This window comes from Thamnophis elegans, chromosome 2 (assembly GCF_009769535.1).
Source record: "Thamnophis elegans isolate rThaEle1 chromosome 2, rThaEle1.pri, whole genome shotgun sequence".
In the NCBI taxonomy this organism is placed as follows: domain Eukaryota; kingdom Metazoa; phylum Chordata; class Lepidosauria; order Squamata; family Colubridae; genus Thamnophis; species Thamnophis elegans.
The window spans coordinates 155,868,918-155,893,776 of NC_045542.1; the positions used below are offsets into that span (position 1 = coordinate 155,868,918).

The 24,859-nt window shown below is 43.1% G+C and overlaps 1 protein-coding gene and 1 long non-coding RNA gene across 2 annotated transcripts; both read left to right on the forward strand.

The window, feature by feature from the left end:
- Positions 1-134: 134 nt before the first annotated feature.
- LOC116502428 (zinc finger protein 850-like) lies at positions 135-24,755 on the forward strand. Its single transcript, XM_032208322.1, has 6 exons — positions 135-618; positions 2,090-3,559; positions 3,688-3,694; positions 14,898-16,264; positions 17,599-17,659; positions 22,801-24,755. The coding sequence occupies exons 2-6, from the start codon at positions 2,688-2,690 to the stop codon at positions 24,577-24,579; spliced, it is 4,086 nt and encodes a 1,361-aa protein (XP_032064213.1). The 5' UTR covers positions 135-618; positions 2,090-2,687; the 3' UTR covers positions 24,580-24,755.
- LOC116504802 lies at positions 9,804-14,584 on the forward strand. Its single transcript, XR_004254844.1, has 2 exons — positions 9,804-9,905; positions 14,199-14,584. It is a non-coding gene; the product is annotated as an uncharacterized LOC116504802 (long non-coding RNA).
- Positions 24,756-24,859: the final 104 nt, after the last annotated feature.

A 24,859-nucleotide genomic window follows, 5' to 3' on the forward strand; every position in this document is an offset into this window, starting at 1 on the left:
AAAGGAGAGACTAGGGCTATAGCCTTCTCTTCAACACCTTAACTATTACAGCTTCAACCATTTGCCAAGGTAGGTTTGGGGGAGTTCTGCGCCTCCATCACCACCCAACTGTAAACTGCAAGGGAGGTGCATATTCAGGTTGGCTATTGGACGCTTTCCTTTGGTTTAGTTGGAGCAAGAGGGACAGTGAGTGAACTCTTGGGAGACCTGAAAGAAAAGGTAGTATATTGTCATGGACGAAAGCTGTTCCTGTGCTAGGTGGGGGATCGAATGCATCACACCGAAGGAATGCACGAAAGCCTCTTGCAAAAGCTTCAGGATAGATAGAACGAGGGTGATTTTCAACCCTATGTCGCTAGATGGCGCTCTACAAAGAAGCAACACTCACGCCTTAGGAAGCAGTAAACAGTACAGCAGCGGCACCGCTGGTTTTAACATTATACCGGAAGGAGAGAGGCCGAGCTGGAACGAATTGAAACGAGAGAGTATTAGATTGCTAGAGAGGACGTGAAGAAAAGGAGAGCAGAGGAACTTTCTCTTCCGGGTCACATAGGGGGAGTGTTTTGGTGTCGACGGACCCTCTTGTGTTGTTTCAAGGGTGGAAGCGGCTCCTGGGAGGTGAGTAGAGGGCAGGTCAGAGGAAAATCCGGGAGCAAGTCGGGCCCTTTGGCTTCCTCCACTGTGTATGAAGCAGAGGAAGCAGCAAGGCTGAAACATGGTGGCTTTGGCTGCATGGTCTTTCTCTCCCCAAATGTTTTTACCTTTTTGCTGCATGGCTTGAAATTGATGCTTGTCGTTTCCTGCTGGGAGATTTGGGGGATTTAAAGAAATCTTGATAGGTATTTTTCATATTTCTGAGCCACCTGCCTCCCTCACCCTGCACGAATCACTCAGATCCTTGTAAGTTTATTGACCTGTTGCTTTCCTGGCAAGGGAGGAGTTTCATGGGCAAAAGGGATGCTTTAAATCTTGGGTGGCGCTAACCCCCGTAAGGATCCCTGGAGTCCTGGTTTTTCCTGGCCCTCTTGGTATGACTGCCAGGTCACATGATGGGGTGGCGGTCAGCCTCCTCTCAGCTGGCTAGTATCCCTGGGCACCTTCATTGGGCCCTCGACTGGGCCGAAAGTCTGTGCTTTCTGTGGCTTAGTACAAGTGCTCCTGCAATGCCCTGCAGCCCCACAGTTATAACAGATCACTGGCTTTACCAAGTTCTCAGCTGAAGTGGAAGGTCTTACTCACCCATTGACCGCCCCAGCCAGACCTCCATTCAAGGACGAACCACCTGTTGCTGGCCATCACCTTGCTTAAATGGGATATTTGAGCTTGCCTAGTATTGAGCCGGGCATCATCACCTCTCGTTTTCCCCACTCCTGCATCTGGGGACACTTTTGATGGAGAATCGGCTGAGGCCTCTTTGGCTTCCTCCATCAGTTCTGTTGTCCTAGCTTCCTTTCACAAGTCATTAATCACTATCAAACTAAGTTGTACAACCCCTCTGGCTCTGATGCAAGCTCACACTGGGTTTCTCTTCTCTCTGGTCTCCCTAGTCACTCTGGCCTTCTCTCTGGATTGGCCCATAACCTGTCAGAATGCGCACAGCGTTACTACTATTTTGAAACAACCCAGGAGCAAAATACAGTATACAGAGGTTTTGTCTTTCAAACAATGACTTATCTACAAATTTATATATACATACCTGTTAGGCAAATACCAGGCAAGCTATCAACCTTCAATTATACACGGGGAACCACAATAGAAATAGAATACGAGGACAGAGATACACGAGGAGAGAGAGAGACAAAGAAAGATGCCCTCACATGGCCTCCCTTATATAGATAGCTTCTTAAACTGGCAGTAGCCCAGCTAACTCATTCTCATTGCATCATCTCAGTTTACAGCCTTACAGCAGCTTGTCAGCTATTAAATTGTCACTACCCTCACAGAATTAATCATAATTAATCTTAGAAGTAAAACTAGGATTGGGATGTCTGTTTTTTCATGGTAATATATGGGGTATTTCTACTGCTTTCGTATCATGTAGTCATTTTTAAACAATAATGAAACTAACCCATTAATATGAATCTTACAGACAAAGAAGATGCCAAGAAGAGCACTCTGGACAACAGATAATTAGAAACAGCTATAAAATGTAAAACGGATAATCAATCAGCATTTATTTCCACTTCGTCCTCAAAGTGTAAACTCTTCTCCTTCCTCAGCTGATGAGAGACAATAGAGAGAAATATGAGAACAAAGCTTTCAGCTGGGAAAAAAATAAGAGTGTTTGGAACTCAAGGAAACATTACATGAGAACTCAAGGAGGATAATTTATCAGTAAAGAACACCTGGAAGTCAGTGGGAAGAAAAAGGTTTCGTGGATAGCCAAAACTGGCAGGAACTAATGAAAGCCTTTGTGGAAGGAAAGGGTAGCTAGAATCAAAGAACCATCAGGTAAGAGACCAGAAATATTGTTGGCCTCCTCAAGAATCAAAGAATATCAGTGTTGGAAAATCCCCACTGACTGCTTATTGTGGGAAACACAGAGATTGGGGATCACATCTGAGAAGCCATAGAAAAATTTGGGGTGCGTCAGAAGCTTTACTCACAACAGGTCTCTCGTCATTCGTGGAATAACCATACCAAAGAGAAACTCTTACCAGTACTCCCATTGTGACAAAATATTTAGCATGTACACCAATTTGGTGATACACAAGAGGACTCTCAATGGGGAGAAACCATATGAGTGTGGGGAAAGTTTCAGTCAGAATTCCAAACTGGTGACACACCAGAGGAGTCACACAGGAGAGAAACCATATGAGTGTCCGGATTGTGGGAAAAGGTTCAGTCACAATACTGACCTGGTGATACACAAGAGGATTCACACAGGAGAGAAACCTTATGAGTGTCTGTATTGTGGGAAAAGTTTCAGTCAGAATTCGAACCTGGTGATACACCAGAGGACTCACACTGGAGAAAAACCATATGAGTGTTTTGATTGTGGGAAAAGTTTCAATCACAAATCCCACCTGGTGAAACACCAGACAACGCACACGGGACAGAAACTGTATTGTTCAGATTGTGGGAAAGGCTTTAGTTGCAATTCTGACCTGGTGGTGCACCAGAGGACTCACACTGGAGAGAAACCATATGAGTGCCCAGATTGTGGGAAAAGTTTCAGTCGGAATTCTTCCCTTATGGAACACCAGAGGACTCACACTGGAGAGAAACCATATGAGTGCCCAGATTGTGGGAAACATTTCACGCGAAATTCCCATCTGGGGAGACACAGGAGGACTCACACGGGTGAGAAACCATATGAGTGTCTAGATTGTGGGAAAAGTTTCCAGCGTAATTCCCATCTGGAGAGACACAAGAGGACTCACACGGGCGAGAAACCATATGAGTGTCCAGATTGCGGGAAAACGTTCAGTCAAAGTTCCCATCTGGTAATACACAAGAGGAGTCACACAGGAGAAAAACCGTATGAGTGTCCGGATTGTGGGAAAGATTTCAGTAGTAGGTCTAACCTTATAAATCATGTAAGGTTACACATAAGAGAGTAACCATTAAATGCCCAGATTGGGGAACGTGTTTCACACACAATTCCTCCTTTATCAGAGAAGAAATTCCACATGAGGAAAAATTTGATGTTTGGCAGAATCTTGAATTTCGTTTCTTATCCCTTAGCCCAGCTGTAAAATTGATAATTTAATTTCTTGCATGATTCTTTTTAGAGAAGCATGTCTTATTATTAAACATGGGCGAGGTGTTCTGAGCTTCCTTAGTTTAACCCAGTGCTGTCATTCCCCTTCCACATTTTTTGCCTCCCGAAACCCCGCCTCTTCACCAAAACAGCCGTGTGTAGCTTGTAGGAGGCTTTCAGAGAGCTCCTGGGGGCTGGGGAGGGCAGAAATGAGCAAAAAATGGCCTGTTTCTTGCTCAATTTTGCCCTCGCCCCCAGGAGCACTACATAAGCTTCCTAATGCCCTTTTTTTTGACAAAAAACAGGCGCTTTTTGCAAAAAATGGCCCCTTTTTTGCTCGTTTTTGGGGGCCCATCTCACCCAGGAACACTCTACAACCCTCCTAAGGACTGTTCATTCCCTTTGTTGGGGGGGTGAAAAACTTGCCTTTTTTGGAGGTTTGCAGAGTGCAAAACCCTTTTTTTTTTAATTTGCCTCTTCAAAACCTTGGTGCGTCTTATACTCCGAAAAATACAGTAAATTTCAGAAGTTAACCACCTTAGGATTAGCGCAATGTTCCCTCTAAGCTGTGTGGGTGCCCGGCCGCACACGTGGAAAGTAAACACCGCGCAGCAACACACGGACTGCAGTCGGCAGAGCAGCCGCACAACCGTGATTGAAACCTCCAGCTAAACAGGAGTCTTGAGGTGCAGCAGGGCAGCAAAGTGACTGGGTTGAGGACTTGAGGTGGCTCGGGATTCCTGGAGCAACTATTTAGAGGGAACATTGCCCACAGCTGCCTTCGCACAAGTTTAAGAGAGCTAAATTTGCCTTGTTGGGTTGGGGATGGGGAGGAGTGATTGACCGAAACTTGCTGAAAGAAAGTTCTGTGTCTTTCTGACTCGCGTGATTAATTTAGCCTCTGAGATAAATGTATTGTGTGAAAGCAGCTGGCTTCCCTTCCTCTCCAGCATCCGTGCCTCGATTAACACACCGCTTTGGTCGCACTGACCTATGATCTCTGGCGGGCCAGGGATAGAGGACATTCCTCTATCCTAGTGCTCCTTGACCTCTCAGTGGCCTTCGATACCATCGACCATGGTATCCTTCTGTGACGGCTGGAAGAGGTGGGAGTGGGAGGCACCATTTTACGGTGGTTCTCCTCTTATCTCTCTGACAGGTCGCAGTCGGTGTTGGTTGGAGGGCAGAGATCGACTCCTAGGCCCATTAATTATGGGGTGCTGCAGGGGTCGGTCCTATCCCCCCTCCCATTTAATATCTACATGAAGCCGCTGGGTGAGATCATTCGCCGGCACGGGATTAAATACCACCAGTATGTGGATGATACACAGTTGTATTTGTCTGCCCCGTGCCAACTCAGCGTAGCGGTGGAAGTAATGTGCCAGTGCCTGGAAGCTGTTAGGGTCTGGATGGGAGTGAACAAACTCGCACTCAATCCTGACAAGACCGAGTGGCTGTGGATGTTGCCTCCTAAGGACAGCCCACCTAGTTCGTCCCTTAGCCTGGGAGGAGAAAATTTGCTCCCCTCAGAGAGGGTCCGCAACTTGGGGGTCCTCCTGGACCCGCAGCTGACATTGGAACATCATCTGTCGGCTGTGACCAGGGGGGCCTTTGCCCAGGTTTGCCTGGTGCACCAGTTGCGGCCCTATTTGGACCGGGAGGCACTTCAAACAGTCACTCGCGCCCTCGTCACCTCAAGGCTGGATAACTGTAATGCGCTCTACATGGGGCTGCCCCTGAAAAGTGTTCGGAGACTACAATTATTCCAGAATGCAGCCGCGTGAGCGATACTGGGTGTACCTAGGTACACCCACACTACACCTATCGTCTGTGAGCTGCACTGGCTTCCCATTGGTCTCCGAGCACGATTCAAGGTGCTGGTTATCACCTTTAAAGCCCTACATGGCTTAGGACCTGGATATCTACGAGACCGTCTTCTGCCGCACACCTCCCTAAGACCGATAAGATCGCACAGGATGGGCCTTCTGCAGGTGCCATCAACTGGACAATGCCGGCTGGCGACGCCTCGGAGTAGGGCCTTCTCTGTTGCCGCTCTGGCCCTATGGAATGAGCTACCCCCAGAGATCCGGACCCTACCCACTCTCATGGCCTTCGGAAAAGCCATCAAAACCTGGCTATTCCGGCAGGCCTGGGGCTGTTGACGTCGGGATTGAGGTCCAGCCCCGCTTAGATTGGGTGCATGTTGTGTTTCTTTTAAATTTGTTGTGTTTTATTTGTTTTTTAATCCCTTTTTAATTTTTTTTAAATTCTTGTTTCTGTAAGCCACCCGGAGTCCTTCGGTATTGGGCGGCCTATAAATTTAATAAACAGTAAACAGTAACAGTAAACAGGGTGGGGGCTGGTCGCGAACCAAGAACAAGCCAACTAAGCCGTGTGTGGGTTGCTCCGCAGAGAGCAACCCATGCTCGAGAGAAACGGCGGCAGTGAGCCTCCAGCCTTCGCTTTCTACCTCTCCACAACAAGGCTACCCACCTGAGGCTCGCATTGGCAAATCCAGGGCAGCATGGCAGCGATCCTAAACTCCCACCTAGAGCGACTGTGCCACAGAATCCAAATGCAAGAAGCAGGGTCTGTTTCCTCACTCATCTCTCCCTTTCAAAGAAAACCTTCCTTGTTCTACCTCTCCTGGCTGCAATCTCAGCTATCTTTGAGTCTCCAGCCGGTCAAGTGACATCATGTGATATTTGATAACTCATTGGGATTTTCAAAGTCATTGAGAATATTTTTGCTTTTAAGCTAATTAAACTTCCTATCTGTCAGTTTATCTGTGCAATTTTGTTGGATATTTTGGGTCACAAGTTACTATCACTAGTTATATGCAGAATTGTCTCCCAGAGTTCAGTAGTAGTAGGTTACTGAAACCACCTGTATAGAGAGGAACAAATTGCTACAATTTTTTAAACAATCAGCAAGCATTGTTGAACAGACAGGCAATAAATCCTTGAGTTTACAAATTAATGATGGAAGAAAACTGTTAGATGTGAATGAGACTTTTTTATGCATGGGGATTTTAATCATTTTACTCATTTAAAATAGCAAATTGCATATAATACATTAAAATGAAGTATATCAAGTGAAATTCATTAAAATGAAGTATATCAAACATTTACTATAATATTACCAGTGTTAAGTGCCATTTATATATTCATTTCAAAGCTCTTTTTTTACTTAATCCAAAATGAATTTGAAAAGATAATTGTAGTGAGTTTGCTTTTCAACAAATTTCTAAATTTATTCATTTACAATTTTATTCGTTTTAAAATTTTATTCGTTTGATTTGATATAACACTGATTTCGTTGTTGTCTTGGGTGACATCTGTGAAAAAAATTCAGGTGCTCAGGCATGAAAATGTGCCACTCAAAACACTATATTTTTCCGCTCACACTGAAAAAAAATTAGAGGGAACATTGATTAGCAGCCTATAAATTTGATAAACAAATGTATAGACCTTCATTTTCCCCAAGCAACTTGCCTCAGCGGATTCATTCATTCTTTTTTCTTCCTATGATTTATTTAAAATATTCATGTAGCTACCCATCTGGCCAGCTCTCAATCAATAATTAACTGTAAGACTGTATTAAAACCAAATGCGTAAAAGCAAAAACATGGTTCCAATTCACCTGATGTGCAGTCCTCTCTTCTTATCCCAGTGCTTGGGGGTGGGGGAGCTAGTTCTTCTTTGCTTTATGGAAGACCCACGAGGATAAAGACCTGCCAGACTTAATGGGGAAGAGTGTCTCATAGGGCAGGAATTGCAACAGACAACACTTACTTCCTAGCTCCTATCAGATGGCAATATTTAAGGAAAGTTACCAGGAGCGTGCTCATCCTATCTGACCTGGAAGAACAGATAGATGCAAATGTAAAGGTGGGGAAATAATGACATGTGCCCTGTTGGCTCAATGGTTAGAATGCGGTATTGCCAGGTGAACCTGCCCACAGCCTGGTATCCAATCCTGACAAGCCTCGAGGTTGACTTAGCCTTCCGTCATTCAGAGAATGTTAAAATGAAGGCCCAAATTGTTGGGGGCAATAGTTTAGTTTAGTTTAGTTTATTGGTCTTGTATGCCGCCCACTCCCGAAGGACTCCGGGCGGCTTACAATAAACAAGGGAAGGGGATAAATAAACAAAACAACACTTTAAAATACACAACATTCACAGTTACCGTGGGGCTGGATATTTCACAAGCCCCCTGGCCTGCTGGAGCAGCCAGGACTTGATGGCTTTGCGGAAGGCCGGGAGGGTAGTAAGGGTCTGGATCTCCACGGGGAGGTCGTTCCAGAGGGCTGGAGCTGCAACAGAGAAGGCTCTCCCCTGGGGAGTCGCCAGCCGACATTGGCTGGCAGATGGAATCCGGAGGAGACCTAACCTGTGAGATCTAATCGGTCTATGGGAGGTAATCGGCAGGAGGCGGTCTCTCAGGTATCCAGGTCCGATGCCATGTAGGGCTTTATAGGTGACGACCAGCACCTTGAAGCGGGTCCGGAGACTAATGGGTAGCCAGTGCAGCTCGCGGAGGATAGGTGTGACGTGGGTGTACCTGGGTGCACCCACAATCGCTCGCGCGGCTGCGTTCTGGACTAACTGAAGTCTTCGAACACTCTTCAAGGGCAGCCCCATGTAGAGCGCATTACAGTAATAATGCTGTAATTATGCTGACACTGTAAACCGAGTGATATAAAGCATTGTGGGGTGATATATTGGTGGCATATATGCCCGATTGCTATTGCTGTAATAAATAGCTTTAAAGACGACGAGCTTGAATTCCACCATAAACGAATCCTGTGTAGCTCACACCACAAAGATGTTACATGGGAAACCTAGAGCACTCCATTACTGTGTGTGCTTCTCCATTCTGGGCCAGTTGGAAGTTTCACATGGTCCAGTGCAGGGATTCAACCAGGAGGGGACCAAGCCAAAAGTAACCACCTGTACAATGCATCTCGGTCCAGGAAAGGGCACAATTGGCGCACAAGATGAATCTGTGCAAAGCCCCTCCCAGAAGCCATGTCCTCAAGCAGGAGTTGTGAGTCCAGGAGGATCCCCAAGTTGTGCACCTGCTCAGTCACCGAAGGGGAATCACATGACCCCAGAACACTGCAACTGTCACAAAGATAAGTCAATTGCCGAGAGTCTGAATTTTCATTATGTGGCAATGCTGCTGTGGCCTTTTAAGTGTGAAAAATGGTCATGTCACTTTTTTCAATGACCTTGTGTCTTCAAATGGTCACTAAATCAAGTAAATTATGTACCTGTACATAATTGGATATCACAGAATGGATGGCGCCCCCTAGTTGTTCTGTGTAGGTGTTATATCACATTGCTTAACTGAGGGTAATCCTGGCAGTTCCAGCTGCAAGAATGAAGAGGGGGAAATAATATCTCCTATCTAGATGGGTTTGAAAGGGCACTTCAAGGTTTTGTCCCCTATTTCATTCTTCTATTAAAGGGATATGAAGGTGGCAATTGTTTAAGGCTGCACATGCAAACAAGACTTTGATCAATTTTTATGGTGCAGCACCTGGTAATCTTGTGAAGCTAAGTCGTGTTAAGCATCACTCTTCAAGCTTCCCTCAGTTGCTAAATATAGCTTTGGGGAGTTATCCTGCACCCACGAGATAAAGAACTGGATAGAATCATCTTCACTGATACTGAAGGGAGGTGCGCTTTGTCCCTGCCTGATGGCACATTGTGTTCCCCCCACGGATGCTTTCCCTTGGTTTAGTCCCTGCAAAAGAAGCTCCTGGCTCACTTGCAGTGACAGTGAGGGCGTCCCTAGTAGACCCTAAAGGAAAGACCAGGGCGAGAGCCTTCCATTCAACAGCTTAACTATTACAGCTTCAATCATTTGTCAAGGCAGGTTTGGAGGAGTACTGCACCCCCACCCTCCGTTGGGAGTCGAATACGACTTGATGGCACAAAAAGAACGGTAGATGGCGCTGTACATAGAATCCCCCAGAAAGCAGAGAAAAGAATTCAGCGGCGGCATCCCTACTATTGACAATACACCGGAAAAAGAGTTGGAGCTTGAGCCTATTGAAACGATAGAGTATTAGATTGCTAGAGTGGACGTGAAGCAAAGGTGGGAAGAGGTAGTTCCTATTCTGGTTGATCTAGGAGAGGATGATGGCGTTGGGCAAGTCTTGTGCTGCTTAGAGGGTCGAAGCGGCTTCAGGGAGGTGAGTGGTGGGGAGGTCGGAAGAGAAACTGCGAGCAAGTCGGGCCCTTTGGGTTCCTCAACGTTGTAGATAGAAGCAGCGAAGGGAGAAGAATGAAACCTGCGGGCTGCTGCATATTTGTTTCTCTCCCCAAATGTTTTTTTAACCCTTTTGCTGCATGATTTAAAATTGGTCCCTGTGATTTTCTTCAACCATTTGCCAAGGCAGGTTTGGAGGAGTTCTGCATCTCCACCACCACCCGACTTGAAAATTGGCTGGAGCAATATTCACCAGCCCCGAAGGGAGGTTCACTTTCAGGTTGGCTGTTATACGTCATTCTCTCCCCCCACCACCCCGGAAGCTTTCCTTTGGTTTAGTTGGAGCAAGAGTTGCAATAAGTGAACTCTTGGGAGACCTGAAAGGAAAGGTTTAGGATAGACACTCATGGACGAAAGCTATTCCTGTGCTCAGTGGGGGTCGAATACACAGAAGGAACCACGGAATCCATGAAAGCCTCTTGCGAACGCTTTAGGGTAGAGGTAGGACGAGGGTGATTTTCAACCCTGTGTCGCTAGATGGCGCTCTACAAAGAAGCAACACTCGCGCCTTTGAAAGAAGTTAATAGAATACAGCAGCGGCACCGCTGCTGTTGACATTATACCGGAAGGAAAGAGGCCGAGCTGGAGCGAATTGAAGCGATAGAGTATTAGATTACTAGAGGGGACGTGGAGGAAAGGAGATCAGAAGAACTTCCTCTTCCGGCTTAGGCAGTGGAGTAATTTGGTGTCGGCGGAGCCTCTTGTGCCGTTTGGAGGGTCGAAGCGGCTCCTGGGAAGTGAGTGGAGGGAAGGTCGGAGGAGAAGCCGGGAGAAAGTCGGGCCTTTTGGCTTCCTCCACGGCCTGGAAGCAGAGGAAGGAAGGAGGCTGAAGCGTGTGGGCTGCAGCAGCAAATGATTTAAGTGATTTTCTGCTGGGGGATTTGGGAGATTTAAATAAATGATGTATTTTTTATATTTCTTAACCCGCCTCCTTCACCCTTCACGAATCACTTGGATCCTTGTGGTCTTATTGACACGTTGCTTTGCTGGCAAGCGAGGAGTTTCAAGGGCAAAAGAGATGCTTTAATTCTTGTATAGGATTTGGACAGCCCAAGATTCGTCTATCAATGTCCCCGCATCTCTAAAATCAGATCAAAGTAATTGAGCCAAAGCACTTCTGGGGCATTTTGCAGACTGAAATACACTTAATTGTTTATATAAATAAATTCTTAGGAGTGTATTTTTAGGAACAAATATTCAGTGCATTCAAACAGTATTTGGACCCCCTTCACATCTTTCAGTTTTGTTATGGTGCTGAGCAATTCTACAATTGATTTTTTTTCATTCATCTTCATCAATAATGACAAGTGGAAACAGAATTTTTGAAATGTCTGTACAGGTATTAAAAAATTAAAAAACTGAAGTATCACATTGGCATAAGTATTCGGACCCTTCACTCAGTACTTTGCTGAAGCACCTTTAGCAGCGATTACAGCTTCAAGTCTTTTTGGGTGTGACGCAACAAGACAATAATACAATACAATAGCAGAGTTGGAAGAGACCTTGTGGCCTTCCTCCAGAGGTAACATTTATCATAGAATTAAGGCCAAACAGTTCAATCTTGGTTTCATCAGACCAGAAAAACTTGTTCCTCACAGTCGAGAATCCTTCAGGTGCTTTTTTGCAAACTCCAAGTGGGTTTTCATGTGTTTTGCACTGAGGAGAGGCTTCAGCCTAACAACCCCTAATCATCTTTGTTACTCTTCTCTGCACTTTTTCTAGAGTCTCAATATCTTTTGCATTGTGGCAACCAGTATTCCAAGTGTGGCCTTACTAAGGCATTATAAAGTAGCATTAACACTTCACGTGATCTTGATTCTATCCCTCTGTTTATGCAGCCTAGAACTTTGTTGGCTTCTTTGGCAGAGAATAGAATAAAATAGAACAGAACAGAACAACAGAGTTTGAAGGGACCTTGGAGATCTTCTAGTCCAACCCCCTGCCTAGACAGGAAACCCTATACCATTTAAGACAAATGGCTATCCAACATCTTAAAACTTCCAGTGTTGGAGCATTCACAACTTCTGGAGGCAAGTTGTGCCACGGATTAATTGTTCTAATTGTCAGAAAATTTCTCCTCAGTTCTAAGTTACTTCTCTCCTTGATTAGTTTCCACCCATTGCTTCTTGTTCTACCCTCAGGTGCTTTGAAGAGTAGCTTGACTTCCTTTTCTTTGTGACAACCCCTGAGATATTGGAACACTGCTATCATGTCTCCCCTAGTCCTTCTTTTCATTAAATGAGACATACCCAGTTCCTGAAACCGTTCTTCATGTTTTAGCCTCCAGTACCCTAATCATCTTTGCTGCTCTTCTCTGCACTCTTTCCAAAGTCTCCACATCTTTTCTACATCATGGCGACCAAAACTGAATGCAGTATTCCAAGTGTGGCCTTACCAAGGCATTATAAAATGATATTAACACTTCATGTGATCTTGATTCTATCTCTCTGTTTATGTAGCCTAGAACTGTGTTGGGTTTTTTTGGCAGCTGCTGCACACTGCTGGCTCATATTTAAATGGTTATCCACTAGGACTCCAACATCCTTCTCATGGTTACTACTATTGAACAAGGTACCACACATATATATATATTGTACTTGTGCATTTTGTTTTTCTTACCTAAAGTTAAATAGTGCCCAATGTTCAAGTCTGTCAAGATCCTTCTGTATTTTAAGCCTATCTTCTGGATTTTAGCTATTCCCGCTAGCTTGCTGTCATCTGCAAATTTGATGAGTTCCCCAGGTATCCACTCATCCAAATCATTGATTAAGATGTTGAAGAGTACCGGGCCTAAAACAGAGCATTGGTGTATCCCACTGCATACTTCCTTCCATGTAGATGCAGTTCCATTGAGGACTACACGTTGAGTGCAGTTAGTCAACCAGTTGTGAATCAATCTGGTAGTGATGCTGTCGAACCCACATTTTTCTATTTTATCAAGAAGCAGGTTATGGTCTACTTTATCAAATGCTTTATTGAAGTTCAAGTAAATTATATCACTGGCATTTCTTTGGTCCATTAATTTTGTCACTTTTTCAAAGAATGCAGTAAGATTCTGGCATGATCTGTTTTTTACAAACCCATGTTGGCTTTTGGTTATTACTTTGTTTGCTTCTAAGTGTTCACTGATTTGTTGCTTGATTATCTTTTCCAGAATCTTCCCTGGTATTGGGGTCAGACTGATAGGTCTGTGATTTCCTGGATCTATTTTTCCCCTTTTTTGAAGATGGGAACTACATCAGCTCTTTTTCAGTCTTCTGGCAGTTCTCCAGTGTTCCAGGATCTTTAAAAGATATAGTTCAATGGTTCTGAGAACTCGTCTGCCAGTTCCTTCAGAACCTTGGGGTGTAATCCATCTGGTCCTGGAGATTTGAACTCGTCTAGGGTAGACAGGTGCTCACTTACAATTTTCTTCCCTATTTTAACTTATGTTGCTAATCTGTTTTTTGTGGTGGTGTGTTTGACACGTTGGACTGTTTTTCCCTTTGTGTAAAGACAGGTACAAAAAACGAGTTAAGTAATTCTGCTTTCTCCCTGTTGCTTGTCACCTTCCAACCCAGCAATAGACCAATTGTTTCTTTGACTTTTTTTGTTTCTAACATGTTGTAAGAAGCTTTTTTTTGTTATTTTTTTACTTTTGTTGCAAGCCTTTGTTCATTGTGCGCCTTAGCTTTCCTCACTTCATTTTTGCATGCTTGGGTTATTAGCTGGTATTCTGTCTTAGTTATGTGGACCTCTTTCCACTTTTTATACTTGTCCTTTTTGTCTTTCAATTTGTCAGAGAATTCTTTATGTACCCATGCTGGTTTCTTTTGAGAACTGTTGTTATTATTCTTCATTGGTATTCTGCTAGACTGGGCTTTTATAATCTCACTATTAGTGGAGATTTATGATAAAAATGAATTTTATTAATTGTAGAATCGGTCAACAGCGTAACAAAACTGATAGAAGTGAACAGGATCAGACTACTTTGAATATTTTCTGAGTGCACTCTATGTGTGATTTACTTAAGCCAAAAGGATAATTTTGTGATTTAGTTGATATTTGGATCGGCTAGCCTATTACATGCCAAATGAATCATAATGTTAGAGATCAAACTAGAATGTTGAAGTTTGTTTTTTCATGGTAATATATGGAATATTTTTCATGCTTTTGCATGTCTTGAAGCCATTTTTTAAACAATAAAGAAACTAATTCATTAATGTTAATTTTACAGACAAAGAGAATGCCAAGAAGAGCACTGTGGACAAGAGAATGAGAAACTGCTTTAAAATGTAAAACAAGCCATCAATCAAAATCTTCCACTTCCTCCAGAGAGTGTAAAAACTTTTCTCTTTCTTCAGCTGATGAGAGACAAGAGAGAATTATAAGAGCAAAGCTTTCAGCTGGAAAAAAATAAGAGTGTCTAGAAGTCAAGGAAACATTACATGAGAAGTCAAGGAGGATAATTTATCAGTAAAGAACACCTGGAAGCCAGTGGGAAGAAAAAGATTTGGGGGGTAGCCAAAACTGGAAGGCATTAATTAAAGCCTTTGAGAAAACAAAGAGTAGCTTGAATCAAAGAACCATCAGCTAAGAGATCAGAAATATTGTTGGCCTCCTCAAGAATCCAATAATATCAGTGTTGGAAAATCCCTGCAGACTGCCTAGTTTTGGAAAAACACAGATTCAGATCACATCTGATTGATGCATAAATTGAACTACCCCATGAAAATCCATTCAAACGTTTGTGGTATGTCAGAAGCTTTACTTAGAACAGGTCTCTCATGATTCGTGGAAGGACCCACCCCGAAGAGAAACTCTAGCCTGTATCTCCGTAAATAAGAGGCCAATTGGGCTTTTGAGTGCATACGCTAAAATAAGCCCTCCCCAAAAATATTGAGGTGACCACGCTTGCCACCTCCTGAACCTCAAAAATAATAAGACCTCTCCAAAAATTAGGCCACGTGCTTATTTTGGGGGTCAAAAGAAAATAAGACCCTGTTGTATTTTCAGTGAAACACGGTACCAGTGCTCCCATTGTGACAAAAGATTTACCATGCACACCAATCTGGCGATACACAAGAGGACTCACAATGGGGGACAACCATATGAGTGTCTGGATTGTGGGAAACTTTTTCTGCATAATTCCAAGCTGGTGATACACCAGAGAACTCACACAGGAGAGAAACCATATCCGTGTCCAGATTGTGGGAAAATGTTCAGTCAGAATTCCTACCTGGTGAGACACCGGAGGACTCACACAGGAGAAAAACCATATGAGTGTCCAGACTGTGGGAAAAGTTTCAGTCGGAATTCCCACCTGGTAGAACATCAGATGACTCACACAGGAGAAAAACCATATCCATGTCCAGATTGTGGGAAATGTTTCCAGCAGAATTCCAAGTTGATGCTACACCAGAGGACTCACACAGGAGAGAAACCATATGAGTGTCCAGACTGTGGGAAATGTTTCAAGGAGAATTCCAAACTTGTGATACACCAGAGGAGTCATACAGGAGAGAAACCGTTTGAGTGTCCCGATTGTGGGAAATGTTTCAGTCAGAATTCCTACCTGGTGATACACCAGAGGATTCATACAGGAGAGATACCATTTGAGTGTCTGGAATGTGGGAAAGTTTTTAGTAGGAATTCTAAACTGATCATGCACCAAAGGACTCACACGGGAGAGAAATCATTTGAATGTCCTGATTGTGGAAAAGGTTTCAATTGCAATTCTGACCTTGTGGTACACCAGAGGATTCACACAGGAGAAAAACCGTACGAGTGTCTCGAGTGTGGGAAAACTTTCATTCAAAATTCCCACCTTGTGGAACACCGCAAGACTCACACAGGAGAGAAACCATATAAGTGTCCAATTTGTGGGAAAGGTTTCTATCGGAATTCCCATGTGATAGTACACCAGAGGTCTCACTCGGGAGAGAAACCATATGAGTGTCTGTTTTGTGGGAAAGCTTTCAGTCAGAATTCCTATCTGGTTAATCACCAGAGAATTCATACAGGAGAAAAACCATACGAGTGTCCTCAGTGTGGAAAAAGATTCAGTCGGAATTCCGACTTGATGATACACTGGAGGACTCACACAGGAGAAAAACCTTATGAGTGTCCAGATTGTGGGAAAGCTTTCAGTATCAGGTCTAGCCTTATAAATCATGTAAGGTTACACACAGGGGAAAAACCGTTCAAGTGTCCAGATTGTGAGAAGTGTTTCACACAAAATTCCTCTCTGATTGCCCACAGGAAATTCCATATGAAGCAAATGTGTATAGTAGAGGAATCTTGACTTTCATTTCCTTTCTCTCTTTGGAAGCCCAGTTGAGAAATTATCCATTAAATTTCTTGCCTTATTATTTTTAATCAAACTTGTCTTAGTAACAAACATGAGGGAGGAGGTCTGAGCTTCCTTTCTCTGGAGTTGTGTGGTTGTTCCCTTTTACAGTGTTGAGGGGAATTGCCATGCTAGGCCAAAGTTGAGGTGCTTAGATCTTATTAGGTATGTTTGTCACCTTGAGTTATTTCTACTTATAATAAAGGTAGGATATAGATACGTATGCATGTATGTATGTATTTTTATTTATTAAGAAATTGTGCATGGCAGCCCAATGTGACTCCATTGCTGGCTTACAGCAATGAAATCTTAATACAGAAACCAATGAACCATATATATAGCCAATAGCAAAATACAAAAACTCCACATTTGCCATACTCCCACACTATTCCATTCCCCACCATCCAGTCAGGGCTGGAGAAGCTTCTGGAATGAGAAGTGAAACGTCTCCAAAGAAAAGAAAATCCAGTTGCCTCTTGAAAAAGCATCTTGGGGCACAACCATGAGCTGGATGCCTGAGGATCTCCATAGTCTTTTAACTATCTTTCTATTTGTCTCTATTCAGCACCTCTACATTTCTCTAATCCTAATCTCCATGTCTACCTAGTGCTACGATCTCCCTCTCTCTCCTCCTATCCTCTAGTTAGTAGCTATCTTCATCCATTTCCTATAATGTTCGGTGTATCTTGTATTTCCTCTCTATCTGCTCCAGCATTAGCAATAGCACTTAGACTTATATACCGCTTCACAGTGCTTTACAGCTCTCAGTAAGTGATTTACTGAGTCGGCATATTGCTCCCAACAATCTGGGTCTCATTTTACCCACCTCGGAAGGGTGGAAGACTGAGTCAACCTTGAACCTGGTGAAGAACTACAGAATTTCCCTATTCTGCACAGATGTGAGCAATGTGGAAAGGAAATGTTCGCTTGGATTTCTCTGAGGAATGGACTTCAGCCTGGATCCCTTTTTAAGATGGTTTTCTTCTGGTTAGTTGAGAGGACACAATTCCCAAACAGGAATATGTATAAGAATTACTTGATAGAAAAAAGGGAAGGTATAAGTCTGAGGTATTTTTCCCAATTTCCTGTTTATTGCTTATATTCTATTGTTTTTATGTGTTTTGAATATTAAATTTCTAATTAAAAATGAGTGTGAAGCAGAAATATTTTTGTGTGCACATGCATACTACCATTCCTTTTAAAATGCTTTCAAACATTTCTTTGAAAAGTGTTAATTTTGTTTACCAAATATAGACAGCCCCTTTCTGAGCTCCCTTTTTCTGTGTAGGTGTCTCATTCACTTTGACTTAATGGAGATTTCCATGATAGGGAAATTACAGAAGCGCATGGCAATTTGCAGACTTAAAATCCTACATGCAGCCCTGGCCTGGAGTGAAGCTAGTTCCCTTGAAGCCTTTGGCCTGCTGGTTCTTCCATGTCCGAAATCCTTGGGAGCCAAAGGAAATCAGTCATAAAATTTTGCTATGTGGAGAGGTTTTGAGGACAACAACTGAGTCAACAACTTAAAAAAGGACACTTTAGATCAGCTTTCTACAAGCTATCAAACTCCAAATATTTTGCCCAAGCTGCCTAGAAATATTTAATAGTGGAATCTTAATTGCTCTGGAAATTGGGAAGGCTGCTCAAAGGAATTCTGCCTTTTAGTTAGATTTATGCCCTGTAAGAATGCAGATGAAAAAGTAATATCTCCTCTCTGGATATGTTTGGAAGCAATGCGGGTGGGCCCTTCAAGGTTTTGCCCCATATTTCATTGTATTAGTGGGATGCAGCTGGCAATTGTTTAAGGCTGCACATACAAACAAGACCTTTATCAACTATGATGCAGCACCTGGCTAATCTTGTGAAGGTACCGGTAAGTAGGGTCAAGCTTTACTCTTCAAGCTTCCCTCGGTTGCAAAGGTAGTTTTGGGGAGTTATCCTATACCCCCAAGATGAACTGGCTGGAATAATCTCCACTGATCCCCAAGGAAAGTACACTTTTTTCTTGCCTGACGGCACATTGTGCCCCCCCCCCCCCCCATGCTTTCCCTTGGTTTAGTTCCTGCAAAAAAAGCTCTGGCTCAGTTGCAGTGAGGATGAGGGGCGTCCCTACAAGTCCCCAAAGGACAGGCTAGGGGTAGATCCTTCCATTCAACCGCTTAACTATTACACCTTTGATCACTTGCCAAGGGAGCTTTCGAGGAGTTCTGCCCACAAACATCTCAGGCTAAAAACTGGCTGGAACAATCTTCATCAGTCCCCAAGGGACAGGGGTGGGTTCCTGCCAGTTCTAACCTCCTACAGTGCCATTTAGAACTGTTTCCAGCTCCTTCACCCCACCCATCCCCACCACGCTTGCCCCGCCCACCGCTCACTGATTGGCTGGCTCACCAATTGCCCCACCCGCCTCTAAACTTTAAAGTTTTAAAGCTGTCACGTTTGAACATCCCTGGGGGTTTTTTTTCTAAAGGGTTAGGGGTGCAAGGGTCTTGTAACTTGACAGCTTTAAGACTTGCGTGCTTCAAATGCCAGTTTCTGAGCCAACATTTTGGTTGCTAAGCAAGAGCGTTGTTAAGTGAGTTTCACCACATTTTACAAGTTGGCCATGCCCACCCAGTCACATGACTGCCAAGCCATTCCCACTCAGTCACATGGCCTGTAAGCCACTCCCACAAAGCAGGCCACACCTATAGAAGTTTCCCAAAAAATTTGAAACCCACCACTGCCAAGGGAGGTGCACTTTCAGGTTGGCTGCTATACATCATTGACACCCCACCCCACCCCGGACGCTTTCCTTTGGTTTAGTTGGAGTAAGAGGGGCAATGAGTGGACTCTTGGGAGACCTGAAAGAAAAGGTTTAGAATAGACACTCATGGACGAAAGCTATTCCTGTGCTCGGTGGGAGTCGAATAAGACTTGATGGCACAGAAGGAAGCATGGAAGATGGCGCTAGATGGCGCTGTAAGGAATCCCACCAGAAAGCAGAGACTAGAATACAGCAGCGGCATCCCTAGTATTGACAATATACAGGAAAAAGAGTTCGAGCTAGAGCTTATTGAAAGGATAGAGTAATGGATTGCTAGAGAGGATGTGGAGGAAATGAGGCAAAGGGCAGAGGAACTTCCTCTTCCAGGCTCAGCCACTGCAGTATTTTGGTGTTGCGGAGCCTCTTGTGCTTCTTGGAGGGTGGAAGCGGCTTCTGGGAGGTAAGTGGAGGGCAGGTCGGAGGAGAAGCCGGGAGCAAGTCGGGCCCTTTGGGTTCCTCCACGGCCTGGAAGCAGAGGAAGCAACGAGGCTAAAATTCTTTCTCTCCCCAAATGTTTTTATCCTTTTGCTCCATGGTTTAAAGTTGCTGCCTGTGATTTTCTGCTGGGAGATTTGGGAGATTTAAAGAAATGTTGATGTATTTTTCATATTTCTTAACCACCCGCCTCCTTCACCCTTCACGAATCACTTGGATCCTTGTGGTTTTATTGACACGTTGCTTCGTTGGCAAGCGAGGAGTTTCAAGGGCAAAAGAGATGCTTTAATTCTTGTATAGGATTTGGACATCCCAAGATTCGTCTATCAATGTCCCCGCATCTCTAAAATCAGATCAAAATAATTGAGCCAAAGCACTTCTGGGGCATTTTGCAGATTGAAATACACTTAATTGTTTACATAAATAAATTATTAGGAGTGTATTTCTGTATGAATAGGAACGAATATTCAGTGCGTTCAAACGGAATTCGGACTCCCTTCATTTCTTTCAGTTTTGTTATGTTGTTGAGCAATTCCACAATTGTTTTTGTCATTCATCTACATTAATAATGACAAGTGGAAACAGAATTCTGTACATGTATTAAAAATTAAAAAAACTGGGAACAACATAAGGAAATGAAATGTAAATTGTAAACAGTGATTTGGAAAGAAGGATAAAAAACTTTGTTATTAAATATTATGGATGTTTAGCTAGAATAGGACATAAGGATTTAGTGCCATTGGAGGATTTTAGAAATAGTAAATGCCAGTATGTATTAAATCTTGGTATATTTTATGATGAAGGATGTTTAAACAACTATAGTCAAATGAAAATGGAGGTATGATGATGGTAACATGTATAAATATCTGAGTTAAAATACTTGAGTTAATATGAATTATGCTTGATTACTGTGAAAGAGATGCACAAAAGTCTTTTGTAACCAACTGACACACTTTCTACAGTATGTAAAAGAGGAAGATTTTATGTGTTATGTTTGTTTTGAAAATAAAAAATAAAAAAACTTTAAAAAAAAAACTGAAGTATCACATTGGCATAAGTTTTTGGACCTTTCACTCAGTACTTTGCTGAAGCACCTTTAGCAACGATTACAGCTTCAAGTCTTTTTGGGTGTGATGCAACAAGACAAGCTTTGTGCACCTGGATTGGGGGATTTTCTGCAATTCTTCCTTGCAAGTCCTCTTAAACTCAGTCAGGTTGGATGGTGACCATCAGTGGCCTGCCATTTTCAGGTCGCTCAAAGACGTTCAATAGGATTCAAGTCAGGGCTCTGGCTGGGCCACTCTAGGACGTTAACAGAATTGTCCCTAAGCCGTTCCTGTGTTGTGTTGGCTGTGTGCTGTTGTTGTCAAGTTGAAAAGTGAATCTTCAGCCCAGTCTGAGGTCCTGAGTGCTGTGGAAGAGGTTCCCATTGAGGATATCTCTGTGCTTTCCTCCATTCAGCTTTCCCTCAACTCTGACCAGTCTCTCCATACCTGCTGCTGAAAAACACCCCACAACATGATGCTGCCATCACCATGCTTCACTGTTGAGATGACATTGGTCAGGTGATGAGCAGTGCCTGGTTTCCTCCAGACGTAACATTTACCATAGAATTGAGGCCAAACAGTTCAATCTTGGTTTCATCAGACCATAAAATAGATAGAGCCGAGGTGGCGCAGTGGTTAAATGCAGCACTGCAGGCTACTTCAGCTGACTGCAGTTCTGCAGTTTGGATGATCAAATCTCACCGGCTCAGGGTTGACTCAGCCTTCCATCCTTCTGAGGTGGGTAAAATGAGGACCCAGATTGTTGTTGGGGGCGATATGCTGACTCTGTAAACCGCTTAGAGAGGGCTGAAAGCCCTATGAAGCGGTATATAAGTCTAACTGCTATTGCTATTGCTAAAATCTTATTCCTCACAGTCTGAGAATCCTTCAGGTGCTTTTTTACAAACTCCAAGTGGGTTTTCAAGTGTTTTGCACCTAGGAGAGGCTTCCGCCTAACCACTCTTCCATAAAGCCCAGATCACTGGAGGGCTGCAGTGATGATTGTCTTTCTCGAACTTTCTCCCATCTGCACACAGGATCTCTGGATTTCAGCCAGAGCCAAGACAACACAGGAGTGGCTTAGGGCCAATTCTGTGAATGTCCTAGAGTGGCCTAGACCAAGCCCTGACTTGAACCTTATTGAACATCTCTGAAGGGACCTGAAAATGATGGTCCACCTAAGGTTGCTATCCAACCTGACTGAGCTTCAGAGGACTTGCAAAGAAGAATGGCAGAAAATCCCCCAATCCAGATGTGCAAAGCTGCATTTGTTATATCCCAAAAAATTTGAGGGTGTAATTGCTGCCAAAGGTGCTTCAACAAAGGGGAAGGTCTGAATGCCAATGTGATATTTCAGTTTTTTCTTTTTAATTTAAAAAGAAAAATTCTGTTTTTGTCATTATGAGTGTAGATATATGAGAAAAAAATGAATTTTAACAGGTCAGCAGCGTAACAAAACTGATAGAAGTGAAGGGGATCAGAATGCTTTGAATACTTTCTGAATTCACTGTATGTGTGATTTACTCAGCCCAAAAGGAGAATTTTGTGATTGAGTTGATATTTGAATATGCTAACCCTCTACATGCCAAATGAATCATAATTAATGTTGGAGATCAAACTTGAATTTTGATGTCTGTTTTTGCATGGTAATATATGGGGTATTTCCACTGCTTTCACATATCATGCAGCCTTTTTTAAAACAATAATGAAATTAACCCATTAACATGAATCTTGCAGGCAAAGATGATGCCCAGAAGAGCACTCTGGATAACAGAGAATGAGAAGCAGCCTTAAAATGGAAAAGAAGTTCATTTCCTCCAGAAAGTATAAAACATTTTTTCCATCTTCAGTTGATGAGAAACAATGGAGAGAATTATAAGAGCAAAGCTTTCAGCTGCAAAAAAATAAGAATGTATGGAACTCAAGGAAACATTACATGAATAGTCAAGGAGGATAATTTCTAAATAAAGAACACCTGGAAGTCACTGAGAATAAAAAGTTTTCATGGATAGGAAAAACTGACAGGAACTAACGAAAACCTTTGTGGAAGGAAAGGGTAGCTTGAATCAAAGAACCACCAGGTAAGAGATCAGAAATATTGTTGGCCTCCTCAAGAAACTAAGAATATCAGTGTTGGAAAATCCCCACAAACTGCCTATTTTGGGAAAAACACAGATTGCAGATCACATGTGATTGATGCATAACTGAACCACCCCATGAAAAGCTATACAAAAGTTTGGGGTGTGTCAGAAGCTTTACTCGAAACAGGTCTCTCGTGATTCGTGGAAGGACCCATACTGAAGAGAAACTCTACCAGTACTCCCATATTGACAAAAGATTTAGCATGTACACCAATCTGGTGATACACAAGAGAACTCACAATGGGGAGAAACCATATGAGTGTCTGTATTGTGGGGAAAGTTTCAGTCAGAATTCAAACCTGGTGATACACCAGAAGAGTCACACAGGAGAGAAACCATATGAGTGTCTGTATTGTGGGGAAAGTTTTAGTCAGAATTCAAACCTGGTGGTACATCAGAGGACTCACACTGGAGAAAAACCATATGAGTGTCCGGATTGTGGGAAAAGGTTCAACCAGAAATCTCAGCTAGGGAAACACCAGATTATGCACTCAGGAGTGAAACTGTATTGTTCAGATTGCGGGAAAGGTTTTACTTGCAATTCTGACCTGGTGGTACACCAGAGGACACATACAGGGGAAAAACCATATGAGTGCTCAGCTTGTGGGAAAAGTTTCAGTCAGAATTCTGCCCTTATGGAATACCAGAGGACTCCCACAGGGGAGAAACTATATCAGTGTCCAGATTGTGAGAAAGCTTTCAAGCGTAATTCCCATCTGGGAACACACAAGAGGACTCACACAAGAGAGAAAACATATGAATGTCCGGATTCTGAGAAAAATTTCATTAATAAGTCTTACCTAGTGATACACAAGTGGACCCAAACAGAGAAACCATATCAGTGTCCAGATTGTGGGAAATGTTTCAAGCGTAATTCCCATCTGGTGATACACAAGAGGACTCACACCGGAGAGAAACCATATGAGTGTCTGGATTGTGGGAAAAGGTTTAGTCAGAGTTCCACTCTGGTGATACACAAGAGAACTCACTCAGGAGAGAAACCGTTTGAATGTCCAGATTGTGGAAAAGGTTTCAGTCAGAATTCTCATCTGATATTACACCAGAGGTCTCACACAGGAGAGAAACCATATGAGTGTCCGGACTGTGGGAAAAGTTTCCAGCAGAATTCCAAGCTGGTGATACACCAGAGAACTCACACAGGAGAGAAACCATATGAGTGTCCGGTTTGTGGGAAGAGTTTCAAGGAGAATTCCAAGCTGGTGATACACCAGAGGACTCACACAGGAGAGAAACCATATGAGTGTCTGGATTGTGGGAAATGTTTCAAGCATAATTTCCATCTGGAGAGACACAAGAGAACTCACACAGGAGAGAAACCATATGAGTGTCTGGATTGTGGGAAAAGGTTTAGTCAGAGTTCCACTCTGGTGATACACAAGAGAACTCACTCAGGAGAGAAACCGTTTGAATGTCCAGATTGTGGGAAAAGTTTCAGTCAGAATTCTCATCTGATATTACACCAGAGGTCTCACACAGGAGAGAAACCATATGAGTGTCCAGACTGTGGGAAAAGTTTCCAGCAGAATTCCAAGCTGGTGATACACCATAGGACTCACACAGGAGAGAAACCATTTGAGTGTCCGGATTGTGGGAAAGGTTTCAAGGAGAATTCCAAGCTGGTGATACACTATAGGACTCACACAGGAGAGAAACCATATGAATGTCTGGATTGTGGAAAAAGTTTCAAGCATAATTTCCATCTGGGGAGACACAAGAGAACTCACACAGGAGAGAAACCATATGAGTGTCCGGATTGTGGCAAAGATTTCAGTTGTAGATCTAGCCTTATAAATCATGTAAGGTTACACATGGGAGAGTAACCATTCAGATGCCTGAGTGTGGATAATGTTTCACACAAAATTCATCCCTGATCACAGAAGAAATTCTACATGATGAAAAATTTGATTTGTTTACAGGAATCTTAAATTTCGTCTCTTTTTTTAAAAAAAAAACATTTTTTATTTATTTTTGAACAAAGACAGACAAACTAAAAATAAAAAAACATCTTCCATTACAAATTGTAGAAAGTGTCAGTTGGTTACAGTGTTTCCATGCATGTCTTCCATAGTCATCAACTGGTTTTCATATCAAATCACATAT

Excerpts from the sequence above, each read along its gene's own strand:
- LOC116502428 (XM_032208322.1), top strand. The coding sequence starts at position 2,688 with ATGTACACCAATTTGGTGATACACAAGAGGACTCTCAATGGGGAGAAA. Across the intron at positions 16,265-17,598 it reads TGTATAGTAGAGGAATCTTG|GTGTCTCATTCACTTTGACT; the intron begins ACTTTCATTTCC and ends TTTTCTGTGTAG. Across the intron at positions 17,660-22,800 it reads GGAAATTACAGAAGCGCATG|ACTGAACCACCCCATGAAAA; the intron begins GCAATTTGCAGA and ends GATTGATGCATA.